Raw genomic sequence first — 13227 nt, 5'->3', positions numbered from 1 at the left:
AAACTTGTGGGGTGACATCAAAAATACAGTTTCTGAGGCAAAACCAAGAAATAGAGAAGAATGTGGAATGTAGTCCAATCATCCTGGGCTGGAATACCTGTTCACAGGTGCCAGAAGTTGGTTGACTCCATGCAACACAGATGTACAGCAGTTCTCAGAAACAGTGCTTATACAACTAAATATTAATTTAATGATTCAAAGGAAAGCAAAATCTTCAAACATTTTTCAGTTTATATAGTGTATGTTTGAGTTTGTAAAGAAGAATACAAACACTGCTATTTTTTTGAACAGTCTAATATTCACTTTTCTGCAATTTATTTGGAGGAATGACACAAATTTGATATATTATTCTTCATGTTTTGATTTGGAATAGAATGTGTAGTGTTCCCAATGCATTTGTGTGTATGGAAATAAAAGCTATTAGAAGGATTTTGAGCTTTATTCACTTTTTTCAACACACTGCTATTATTTTGAACACAACTGTATATATATATATATATATATATATATATATATACACATACATATACCTAGATTGTGTTGCAGTCACCAATATCTCTTGGCATTTGCCCCTTGTCTTGTGCTACAGTTTGCAATGATGTATACAAGGTGCAAATGTCAGCATATGCAAACAGGAATATAAGTATAAACTAATGTATGTAGAGCTTTGAATATGTGGCAGACACAGACCCAGACAACAAAGCATGATCAAAGCAGATCTCCATAAGAATTAAGGTCAATTCATTGATAAAATCAATAGGCTGCCTTTAAAAAGGAAGTTATTTGTGCTTTTGAATGTATACAGGTCACATAATAAATGCAGTCAATTTTACTGATACTTGGTTTCCCAGTTGAAGAAAGGGCAATCCAGAATGTGTGACCCAAACGGGAAAAAATGAGGGAAGATAGCAAATATGGTTTGTAAATTAGACAAACCTTTTGATGACAGAAAGACAGTGAGTAAATGGTGAATCAATCATATGCCGTTTCATCAGTACATCCCAATTTTTTTATTGACTCAAAATTTTAACTTGAAACCATAAACCTTTTTTAAAAGTATCACAAAGAAAATTACATTTGATTCATATTGTAGATATTCATTGTACTGTGGAAAAACTTTTAGTTTCCATAGTTTTTGGTATAGCTTAAAGCGGTAGTGAACTGCAAAGAAAAAAATTCCCCTGCAAAATAATGTCATAATGAAAGACTTACCTTAGAATGAAGCTCTCCAGTGGCATGCTGTCACTGCTGACAGGGCTTCCAATTTCACCATGTCTTCCTTCAGGGTTCACAGGCTCTGGCCGTTTGACTGGCCGTGTCACGATGATGTCTCTCCCACGCATACATGCTGGAGTCTTGGGTGTGGCACAGAGCTCCAAAGGAACGGCACGGGTATGCCTTTCCTTCAGAGCGCATGTGCTGGTGATGTCATTGGCAGCAGGGACACTGAATATCTCCTAAATGATGCATGTTTAGGAGATACTTCTTGTACCTACAGGTAAACTTAATCATAAGCTTACCTGGAGGTATAAGTGTCCAGTCGGAGTTTACTACCACTTTAATAGGTTAAATTGAAAAGGTTTAAATTTTCCTTAAAGTAGAGCTTTGGCCAGGTTATGGAGTTCAACAAGCAATAAAATATGTTTCATGTCCTCTATAACATCTCTAGCTGCAAGAGCCGTTAGGTAATTCAGGAGTTCAGAAAAAAATATTTTCACTTTTGTTTTCTATTAGTGTATCCTTTTGTTTCCTCCTGCCAGCAGTGAGTTGGCTACAGGGGCGGACTGACCATTTGGAAACTTGGGCACTGCCCGAAGGCCCGGGGTCAGTAGGGGGCCCCATGAGATGCCCCTGGTACCTTTTTCATAGGCTTTTTTGAGTTTGGGCAAGGACACAGGGCCCCATGATCTCCTATTGCCCGGGGGCCCCATGAGTTGTCAGTCCGCCCCTGGTTGGCTACCTTCTAAGCTGAAAAGTAAAGACAGATCAGGTGCTCTGGGATGTGGTTACCATTAGTTCCTGTTTGCTGGGACATCCCCATTCAGAGGGGTTTGTCCCACAAAACAAACATCATTAGCAATGTCCCCACCACTGCCTATCAGACTTGTACAACAGAGCCAAAGAGAAGTTTCAGAGCACTTCCCTTGTCTCTGTGCTACAGGTCTGACAAGATGCAATTGGGGATGGAAGCTGGCAGTGTCATGCTAAACAAAAAAAAAAAATAGGCAGTGCTGGCTTGACCTTCTTATTTCAGTGCAAACCCCCTTTGCCCCAAAGATTGCTGGTGCTGGGGGTGGAGTCCAGTTTGTCCCACAAAGCTATATTGTTCAGCCTGACTTTTCCACCTTCTTTTGCCTGCTGGTGCTTACTGCCCACATATGCAAACAAGAAAGTACAAGGGTGTAGTAACTGCAGGTGGCAGTTTTCTTCCTGAAGGTAAGTAATATGGCTGTAGGGGAAAAGGCATGCTGTGGTTACAGATGGGGAGGGGTAAGAACTTGCTGCATGGAGGTAGGCAAATGACTACAGTGTGTATATTGTGGTCACAAATGGGAATCTCTGACAGGCATGATATATATATATATATATATATATATATATATATATATATATATATATATATATATACTGTATATCCTGAAAATAGTGTGGTTATACTGCCAATGACTGTGATGATTCACTGTGTGTTCACCTCTGTCCTCTGTGTGTTACTTACTCCTGAGTGCACTCAGTGTGCTACACACTCCTGATACCTTTATTCTGTACATTACACACTCCTGAACCCTACACTCTATGCTTTATTTAATCTGGGCTGAAAGAAGAGTAAACACATGGTTTTATTTCACCACACCTCTTTAGGTCTCTCCTATTGTTACAACAGTTTGGTCACACCCACAGCTGAGCATGGCATGTGTAGTATTCCATATAATATTTCCAGTCATATTGCCCAATGAATTTTGTCCAAATACCTTCAAAGTCTGTCCTTTCTTCCACACATCCATGACTAATTGTTTACAGGCATGTCTAAAATTGGAGCATGATTTTATGGTGGTGACTAAGAATGGGGGTGTGGTTAAAAATTTGCTTGGTCATCAGGGCTTCCCTGGATTTAGTTTTTGAAAATCTGGTAACCTTACTCTAGAAGAAGGTAAAGCATAATGCAGAGATTGGACATGAATTTTACTGGATATCTGGTGTTTGAATGTGTAATATAGTTAAATGTCAATAGTCAGTACACAGTTGTAGCTAAACACTCACTAAAGAATACCCTGTTTTGAAGAGCACTGTGGGTTTAGGGTTTTAGGGTAGGTGAAAAAAAGGTTTTTTTGTGTGTCAGTGTTAGTGTAAGCATGTTTAGGTAGAATAAAAAAGTAAAATGTGCACTATTGTTTCTTACTATGGATACAAGCAACAAACAATATATGAATATGTGGAATTGCTGCAAATGTCAGAAGTAGAATTTATTTCAAGGGGTTTTTTTTGGTGACAGCTAAATTAAAAAAATAAAATTCTACATTGACAACAAAAAACAAGGTATAATTCACAAGGATACACTAAGTAGTTGCAATGATATGTACAATTTTACTAATAAATGCGAAAGTTGCAAAATTGGGTTGAAAATTGGGCTGAAAATCCAGAAGCAGCCTCAGAGCTTTTTCATGTCCACAAAAGGGAGGATTTTACAGAAAAAATAACATACATAAAATATGGTAACTGTACATATAGTCTTATGCAAAAATTTTCAGGTATCAAGATTTGTTAATAATTACATCAAAGGTAATGTGTGAGTTGAAAACAGTTGTGGACTTACCTAAGACACCAAGCCTGTAGTTGACAGTAACAACAATGACGTTCCCATGACTTGCAAGAATACTTCCATCAATCATGTTTCCAGTGCCTTCCATGTAGGACCCTCCGTGTATGTATACCATCACTGGTTTCTTATTGTTTGGATCATGCATATCTGTAAGAACAGAAAAAAATGGTCAGGCAATAGCATTATTATTATTATTATTCAGTATTTATATAGTGCCAACAGTTTCACAGGGCTTTACAACATGAAGGCAGACAGTACAGTACAACACACTTCAATAAAGGAGAAATTAGAGGACCCTGCTAACAATATAAAAGGGAGCATGAAGTGATACAAAAGGTAATAACTATGGGGGGATGAGCTGATGGAGAAAATAAAAGTACAGTTGTTAGGTGAAGGCTGGATATGCTTCTCTGAGAAGAAAGGTTTTCAGGGATAGTCTAAAAGTGGACAGAGTAGGAGAGAGTCAGACAGATTGGGGCAGGGAATTCCAAAGAATGGAAGAGGTTTAGGATAAGTCCTAGAGGCAAGTGTGAGAGGAGGTGACAAGGGAACTAGAGAGCAGGAGGTCTTGGGAGGAACAAAGACAATGATTAGTGATTAGCTGGGGGCAGAGTTGTGGATGGATTTGTAAGTTATTGTAAGTATTTTTAATTTAATTCATTAGGTGAGTGGCAGCCAATGGAAGGATTGTTAGAGAGGGTTGGCATACACTGAATAGTTGTTAAGGTGGACTGATGATGGACTGGAGGAGGACTAGCCTACGTAAAGGTAAGCCAATGGGGAGGGAGTTGCAGTAGTCGAGGCGAGAGAGAGAGAGATAACAAGGGAGTGATTTAGAAGCCATGTTGTGTTTATGATTAGGAAGGGGTGTATTTTGGAGATGTTGCAAAAGTTGAGGCTGAAAGCTTTGGAGAGTGATTGGATATGAGATCAAAAGAAGAGTTCAGAGTCCAGAATTACACCTAGCATCCTGGCATGCGGAGACGGGTTTTTGGTTGAGCCATTGATCTTGACAGAGAAGTCAGGGAAAAAGGCACAGGGGGAGGAAATATTATGAGCTTGGTTTTGGATAGAATGAGTTTGAGGAACTGGTGTGATATCTAGACTGATATGTTGGTCAGCAAACTAGTGATGCTTGAGGAGACTGATGTTTTGAGCTGAGGAGTAGAGAGATAGATTTGGGTGTCAACAGCATAGAAATGAAAATGAAAGCTATAGAAGGCTGACCCAGGGAGGAGGCATACATTGAGAATAGGAGAGGTCCAAGAACAGAATCTTTGGGGACCCCAATGGAGAAAGAAGAGGAAAGGAGGAAGTAGAATAGTAAGTGATACTGAAAGTGTGTTGACATATGTAGGATGAGAACCAACAAAGAGTAGTCACAGAGACCAAAGGAATAAAGTATTTTAAGGAGGAAAGGGTGGACAACCATACCAAATGCAGCCGGAAGGTCCAGAAGTAGAAGTACAGAATAGTTTCCATTGGTTTTAGCTGTTAGTAAACCTTTTCTGAGTTTTAGAAGACCGGTTTTCTGTGGAATGTTGAGGGTGAAATCCAGACTGAAGAAGATCAAGAAGGTTATTCTCAGTGAGGGGGTCACTCAGTCAGATGTAGACCAGGTGTTCAAGGAGTTTGGATGAAAATAAGAGCAAGGAGATGGGGCATAGGTTGCTAAGATTGGTGGGGTCCAATGAAGGATTTTTAAGTAAGGGTGTGAGTAGTTTATATTTTAGAGTTGGGGAAGATTCCGGAAGAGAGGGAGAGAGGGAAGATGTGAGTCAGAGACTGTAAGATAGAGCCAGAGTATTTGAGGGGGAATAGGGTCCAGGGGACAGGTGATTAAATGGGCAGTAGAAAAATGTTTAGCAACCTCATCTATAGTAGCTGGGTGGAATAAGGGAAGTGCTGAGTGTACCTGTGTACATGGGGTGTTAAGGGGGGGGGGTATCTGTAGAGTGGAGATTTCATCACAAATTGTGTCAGTCTTATTTTTGAAGTGATTGGCGATCTCCTGGGCAGTGAGAGAGTTAGTGGGTGGAGGCAGTAGAGGACAAAGTAGAGCGTTGAAGGTAGAGAAGAGTTGATGGGGACTGGATGAGAAGATGTTAATGAGAGTGATAAAATAGGTATGCTTGGCAGTGTAGAGGTAAGAATTGTATTTTTGGAGGGCAGTTTTATATTGGTTGAAGGCTTTCTGAGACTTAGTCTTATGCTACAGACACAAAAGAACGTAGCTAGGTTTTTTGAGACTTCTGGTGTCATTTGTTTGCCAGAGTTGTAGGGGTCAGGGCCTGATTCAGTGTGTAGTGAAGGAGACAAGTTTGTTCAAGGCGGAGGAAAGAGGTCTATTGTAGACAGATGTGGTTACATTGGGGCAGGACAGAGGTGAGAGTTTGCCATAAAGGTGGCCAGTAGCAGAATAGAGAGGAGAAGGGTTAAAATAACAAAGGTTTCTATAGGTAATTCCTAGGCAGTAGGAGGGAGAGAAGGTGGAAGACAGGGAGAGAATGAAATTCATAAGGTGGTCATCAAAGAGAGGAATAGGATTGTTGGAGAGGTTCCACAGAGTGCATAGGTAGGAGAATAATGAAATATAGTTGACTATTTTGATTGTTTGGTACAAAAGTGCCCATGTGGTATTTGCTTTCATCCATGGTATTTTCTATAAATAAAACATTTGAATAATTCACTTGCTGGCATTTTATATCTGTTGCAGACTCCCTACTGGTCTGTTGAAGACTTCCTACCATAGTTTCCATCCATCAAAGAATGTTCCCGCTTGCATATTCAGTTTTAAAAATACATATAATTCCAACAAGTGTAGGGGCACCTTGTAATAGTCCAAGTTTGCAAAGAGATCGTTTCACACTACCAATATGTGAAATGTAAGTTTTGGGTGAAGTAACCATTTAAAAAAAAGATTAGGAATAAACTGATTAACAAAATAATATTAGAATATCCTGTAACTATGACAGTATATACATACCTGGGAACTTACTGACCTTTTGTGTATTACCAGCTCTCAGGATCTTAACTAAAAGTCCTGCCGCATGTCCTGCCAGATGTTTATTTATTTATTTCAGGTACTTATATAGCGCCATCAATTTATGCAGCTCATCTATCCATCCATCTGCTTTACAGATACAGTCTGGAAAATACTTATGAGTCCATTTACAGGACACAAGCTGTTTTGACCTGACTTAACGGTTTGGTCAAAACATTAAGGTGAGCACATAAAGGAGAAGGATTATTGGATTTTTTCAACACCATCACAAAGTGGACCTATGTGCATATAATTTTATATAAAAATGTTTTTCACATTTTGCAATTTTATATTGCCTTTTTTTTATTATCACATTTGAATAACAATTAAAATGTTTTTGTCATTATAAGCACTGGTTTAATATTTCATTATTAATTTATGATTAGAATAATTATAATTATTTATATTCAGATTATTTTATTCACATACCATAATTGGGAATATCAATGGAGCGCTACACATTTTTCTATAATTTATGCAGTGCTTTACATATGTATTGTACATTCACATAAATCCCTAACTCTTAAGGGGCATACAATCTAAGGTCCCTAACTTACATTCATAAATACACATACTAGGGCCAATTTGGACAGGATCCAATTCACCTACCAACATGTCTTTGGAGTGCGGGAGGAAACCGGAGTACCTGGAGGAAACCCACGTAGGCACAGGGAGAACATGCAACCTTCAGGCACGTGGTGCCATGGCCGGGATTCGGACCAACAACTCTAGTACTGCCAGGCGGAAGTGCTAACCATTTGTTTGTAAACATTACATAAAGTCACTCAGGTGAGTCACGCTGCTTATTCGCTGACAACTGTATATTACTGTGGAGATAAGGGAGGGGACACCTATGCTACCCAGGACAGCTGCATAAAAAAGAAGGTTTTGTGAACAGAGAGCTGGACATGTGACCTGGCTGTTGGGGTATTGCAGCTTGTGGATGAACTAGAAGGGGGGAGGGGCAGAGGACAGTCAAAGACAGAGGGAGGGGACCTGAACTGCTGTTTGTGAGTGTTACAATCACACTCTGACAGACTGAGTGCAATGCAGTTGTGCGTGAGTGTAAGTGTTGCTGTGACAGACTCAAAGAAGATTGTTGAGGAATGGAGTGATGTGTGACTTGAGGCTGCAGTGCACAGTGGTGGATGGTGGTGGTAGTGGTTAGCAGGGCATGTAGCAATTGTGCACACAGAGATAAATGCGAACCTCCATTTTGGCAAAGGCCTCCGTCTTCTATCATTTTCTACTCCCAAATCAGCTTCCCTCATCCCCCCTCCCTCTCTGTTGAGTGACATGTGGTCTGTATGATGCAGAGGTCACAAGCAATCAGGCTCAGTGGGAGAGCCCAAGGGCTATAAAATACCAACCTAGCTGGTGCCAAGATGTCTGTTAGCTTCTCAATCTGGGATATCGTAAAGCCATAAAACCAAGTCCTTCACTGAGCTCAAAGACATTCCAGGTAGTCGTAAACCAGACATCACATTCAACATCCATTTTCCCCTATGATTATATATCTTGGAATATGAAAGACTTACATAAAAACCAGGCATATATTCAGACCGGTAACTTCAATACAATAAAATTAGTGAAGCGCTTGATACAAGCGCTTCACTAATTTTATGTTTATTTCTTGCACTTATTGGTATTAGTTAAGTGACAGCAGCTGTATCCTGTTAGTTACTTCCCATGAGCGCAGGAGGATCCCATACCATTTAACTTCAATACAAGTCATCTGATATATTACACCCCCTAGCTGACACAAACAGGAGAGCAGAAAATGATATCTCCTTAACCATCCCAGCAGGTATGTCATATTTCATATCTAGACGTTCAGCAGATGATTCTGCGTATGAATCTACCCATGGATAGAATGTTACATGTACCTAGGAAAAGTTATTGACCATAGTATAATTTGCAAGGGATTTGGTCATAGCCTGAGCTCCCCGCCTACAACACCCCTCCCCAAATGAGGCGATTGGTTCTCTGCTTCAAGGAGACACCCTGCTGAGTTCCTAGAAAAAGCTGTTATGCTTGGAGCAAAAAGTTAAGCTAAGCTCAGTTGAGCTAAGTTGAAGATTCTCCCTTTTAACATCGGAACCAACTTTGGGAGACAGCCATTTTGCTCTGAAATTTGAACGCTGCTTAAACCAGGACTTTTGGCAAGTACTTTATCTCTCTAAATGCCTTTCTGTTATCTCTTTGCCATGTTATTGCTCTCTGTATATTTATATATATATATATATATAGGCTACATCTTTTTCTGTAAATATTTTTATTGCACCCTTTCGACCTTTTAGTAATAAATCTTACTTTCTGAAAGTGTTGAACTGTTTCTAAAGCTCTTTAATGCAAACTAAGAATCCCTGCCTCTGAAGAGCGCTACTGTGTGTTTTAAAATGTCTGCATACATCTGTCTGCGGTGACATTGTGTATACAAACGACTATTCAAACATCATAGTGTATTTGCTAATATTGCCGAGTTTCCTCTTTCTCTGTACAAAAAGGAGGTGGTGGCAGTGTGAAGGGTTAATTGCGTAATTAACCTGACCCAGTAACAATCGCTCTCAGGCTGTGGCACATAGGTTGTGGTCCATTAGCTGGAAAATCTTTGTGCAGGGTGCAGCTGGGCGTGGCATTGTTACACACGTGTCAGTGCGGTTTTAGATTAGCTAGTCCTTCAGTCACGAGTTTGGTGAGAAGGGCTGGGGTCTGACGCCGCGATCGTCACAGGGCGGACTGACCAATCAGGCACTCAGACACTGCCCGAGTTGTCCTGTTTTGATTTACTATTTGAAAAGGAAAGGAGAGGAAAGGAAAGGGAAAAAGTAGCTCTGCCACATATATTAGGATTTTAGAGGTTTTTTTGTTTTTTGTCTTTTAAGTGCAAAACACTAAATTCTGTCTTCCTTCTTCAAGATTTTGCTCATGCTCAGACCTGTCATCAACATCACCTGATGAATATTCCTTTGTCATTGTCCCTATTGATTACAGGTACTTATATAGCGCCATCAATTTACGCAACTCTTTACATATATATTGTACATTCACATCCTTCTCTAACCCTCAAGGGGCGTACAATCTAATGGTGATTCACATTTGCTCTTTGTGTTGAGGTTTCCTTTTTCTGGCAACAGATATTCCAGTCATCCTAGTTACATTTATCTCCTCCTGGGAGCTTACAGTGTCATCCAAGAGACTATTGCTGCACCCTGTGACCATATTCATGTCTGCATCTGCCTCCTGCAAGAGTCTGCCTAAAGTTGAACCTGTCACCAACAGAACATGGTGAGTTCTTGTTTGCCCTCTTCCTTAAAGGAGAAGTATGGCCAAAGTTCTTTTGGCCCTACCTCTCCTGAGAGTTACAGAATTGCACTTAGTTCTGCACTCCTGTGATCCAAATTCAGCTGACAGCAGGCTAACATCAGCTGATGTCACTCAGTCAGTCCAGACTCTGGAGGGATCCTTATTTTTCTGGCAGCTGGGTCAGTCTCTCAGTGCACTACTGAGAACCTGATCCAACCACATCCACCCTGGCCTGGAACTCCAGTGAGCATTGAAGGGGCAGAGCAGATAACGGTGACTGACAGTCACTAATTTGATCTCTCAGTTCTCTGTGTAGAGGCAGCAAGGGACAAATGCAGCACTGAACCAATGCTGCATTCACCTAGGTTAGTATGCATGTTTATTATTTTAAAATCCCACACTTCTTTTGTAAAGGTCATCCTTGTATGCCCATTGAGCTGAGGTTTTCCAATTTCTCTTGTGGTTATCCAAAAAAATGCCGTCTCCACGAATCCACATATTTTCATCCGCTGAACCAAGAGTAATCAAATCATCTTTATATCTTCTGCCAAGCCCACAGACATCTACCTCAAAGACAAGGTTTTTCATCACTTGGACTGGATAGAACTGACACCTGGTAATTGGTATTGGATATATTTCTCCTAGTCCTTGTGACACTGTTTTGTTTAGCGAAATTGATGGTTCTGATTTTTAGATGAGTTATTACTTTTTTTTCTTATTTATATATTTTTTCCAGGACAGATAACAACAATAAAAAGGCAAAACCAAGATGTTTAATGGAAAATATACTGTACCTTCTCATACAAATAAAAGTTATACTATATCATTCCAGCTTCTTAAAAAGTCAAGAAAAGGAATATGATACATTTAATGCTTGGTATGCTGCTCTGATATTTTGATATTTGATATTTTGCCCATAAATGTCTTAGTGATTGCAAAAAGCAAATGCTGTAGGAGTAGAGCCCATAAAGAGAAAGCGTCTATGTGAGAGGATAGAGCTCAGCAAAGAGTACATTTTTTCAGTCTAAAAAGATATTTCTTTTACACAACTATTGAAGCTGAAACATTTTTTACATGGTTTTTGAATCAACATAACCTACCCTTTGCTGCATTTGACCAAATCAATTTTCTCAGACTCTGTAATTGCAAAATAATTCATATGGATGTTGTATGTGGACATCCCAAACCAATAATGCACTGGCACAAAACTCTCACTCTCACTGCTCTCACTGATACTGTTAAAAGGGAACCATTTACCTTGTGTCTGGCTTGAAGCAATGATGTCTACAGTGAAAAAGTTTTCCATTTGCTAGTTTGTTTTCTTGAACCCTCTTCTAGCCAAATACAGCTATCAATGCTGGAGAATCTAATGTGCACAGTTCCGCAAATGCTATAAAATCCATCCAGCAGATACAGTACCTTTTTCAGAAAATATATAATGTCTTGGAAAAAATATTTGGGCTTGTCAGTAGAGATTGCAAATGTTAATATGGAAACACCTAATGGTCTACAGAAGTTGGTTAGTAACTGTAGCAAGAATGTCTATAGCCTGGTTATGTCCCCTTCCACAATTAAGCATTGCATATGGAGTTTCTATTTTGTGGGTGGATGCAGGCAACATTGTAACTGTGAGTTCCCCGTCCATATGAATGGCACAGTTGAAGAGTTTTGGGAAATTCTGCAATGTAGTAAACCACAGGATACTAAAATACTGAAAATCAGTAATTCAGAGATGTGGATGTCTTCACTGAAGGTGTTTGTGACAGTTTGATGCTATTTTAAGAAGCAAATCTCATCACATGATTCAGATCTCAGTCTTGCAATTCCTATACTCAATGTTCCAAAGCGCTTACAGTTGTTTCAGTGATAATCTCAATGACTTTATATATGTATTTGTTATAGTTATTTCCTCAAAAGAACATTAATGAGGAAGTTTCAAGAGTTCAAAACACTAGAAGACAACAAATTGGAAAAGTCTAATGATATTGAAACACTGGTTCCACATTTCAAAAATAAAGTCAGCTTCTATGTGACCTGTATGCTTTTCTTTTCTTTGGCAGGAGTTGAAACACGCTTTACTTCTACCAAACAGCAATCTGCCATTGAGAGCATCTTTCCTAAGATAAAATATCAAACAGAATATAGAACATCACTATTATCAAAAACTCTCTGGTCACTTTGATGAATTAAAAAATTAATATAACTATAGAAGAAACCTGTCACTCCACAAAATATGAAAACACTGTCTTGAGTCAAGTTAAACAAGCTACCTAGATGGCCCCCAAAATAACTACTACATGAATAACAATGTTTAGCTCTTAAGAAACTTTCCAAGTTGAAACATCATGGAAGGATCTTTTAAATGTTAACAAGTATACAATATTTACAGTGTTTAACAAGTATACAGTAGTTTATAATGTGTCTTATGACAACCAATTTCACATTTAGTATTGAAACACAAATAACAAATATTCACAAACTGAAAGTGTTTTATTTATTTTTTACTCTTAAAATACAATTTTCTTCATCTCGTATGCAAAATACAATATTGACTGCTGAGATAGAAAGCTGAGCTGATAAGGGTGCAGTTTTTTTTCTTTTTTCCTGAGACTATCTTTACATAATATGTGTTGCACCATGGAGTAGCTATTGCCTCCATAATACATTATATTGGCATTGCATTATCAAAGTTATGTAGGTGCATAGATATCATGTCAACAACATTATAAAAACCATCTTGTGAGAGAGTCCACTAAGTATTCTTAGAAAGCAGTGTGCACATTTGGCTGCTTTTTTGATATAATATATCCGAAGCTGTGTTTTTACACCGAAGTGTTATTTTAGGTACTGTCTTCCAAATGGAATCCTTATCCTCCTTGTTGTGACAATCAAAATCTCTTGTCACTCTTTTTTCAATGACTTAATTCATATCTGTATGGTCACAAATTGGACTTAAAAAGTAGCTAATAAACTCACCTTTGGCGGCAGTCTCCTGTCTTCCTTTTATTCGAGTGAAGCAGCTTCCTTGACATTTAGAGAAATGTCTGATGTCTGTGCCCCA

General features: G+C 39.0%; 1 protein-coding gene across 3 annotated transcripts in view; it reads right to left on the bottom strand.

Annotated features, from left to right (window-relative positions):
- The window catches only part of NLGN4X (neuroligin 4 X-linked), a 419494-nt gene that overhangs the window by 114286 nt on the left and 291981 nt on the right, over window positions 1-13227 (bottom strand). For all 3 annotated transcript variants that reach the window (XM_089683877.1, XM_089683880.1, XM_089683878.1), the window contains one exon: window positions 3812-3964. In XM_089683877.1, the coding sequence (XP_089540003.1) occupies window positions 3812-3964 (153 nt within the window). The remainder of the gene's footprint in view (window positions 1-3811; window positions 3965-13227) is intronic.

Source organism: Staurois parvus, unplaced genomic scaffold, assembly GCF_062004578.1.
Source record: "Staurois parvus isolate SC_StPar_1 unplaced genomic scaffold, SC_StPar_1.0 ptg000327l, whole genome shotgun sequence".
Classification (NCBI taxonomy): Eukaryota; Metazoa; Chordata; class Amphibia; order Anura; family Ranidae; genus Staurois; species Staurois parvus.
This window is presented reverse-complemented; position numbering and strand designations above follow the sequence as displayed.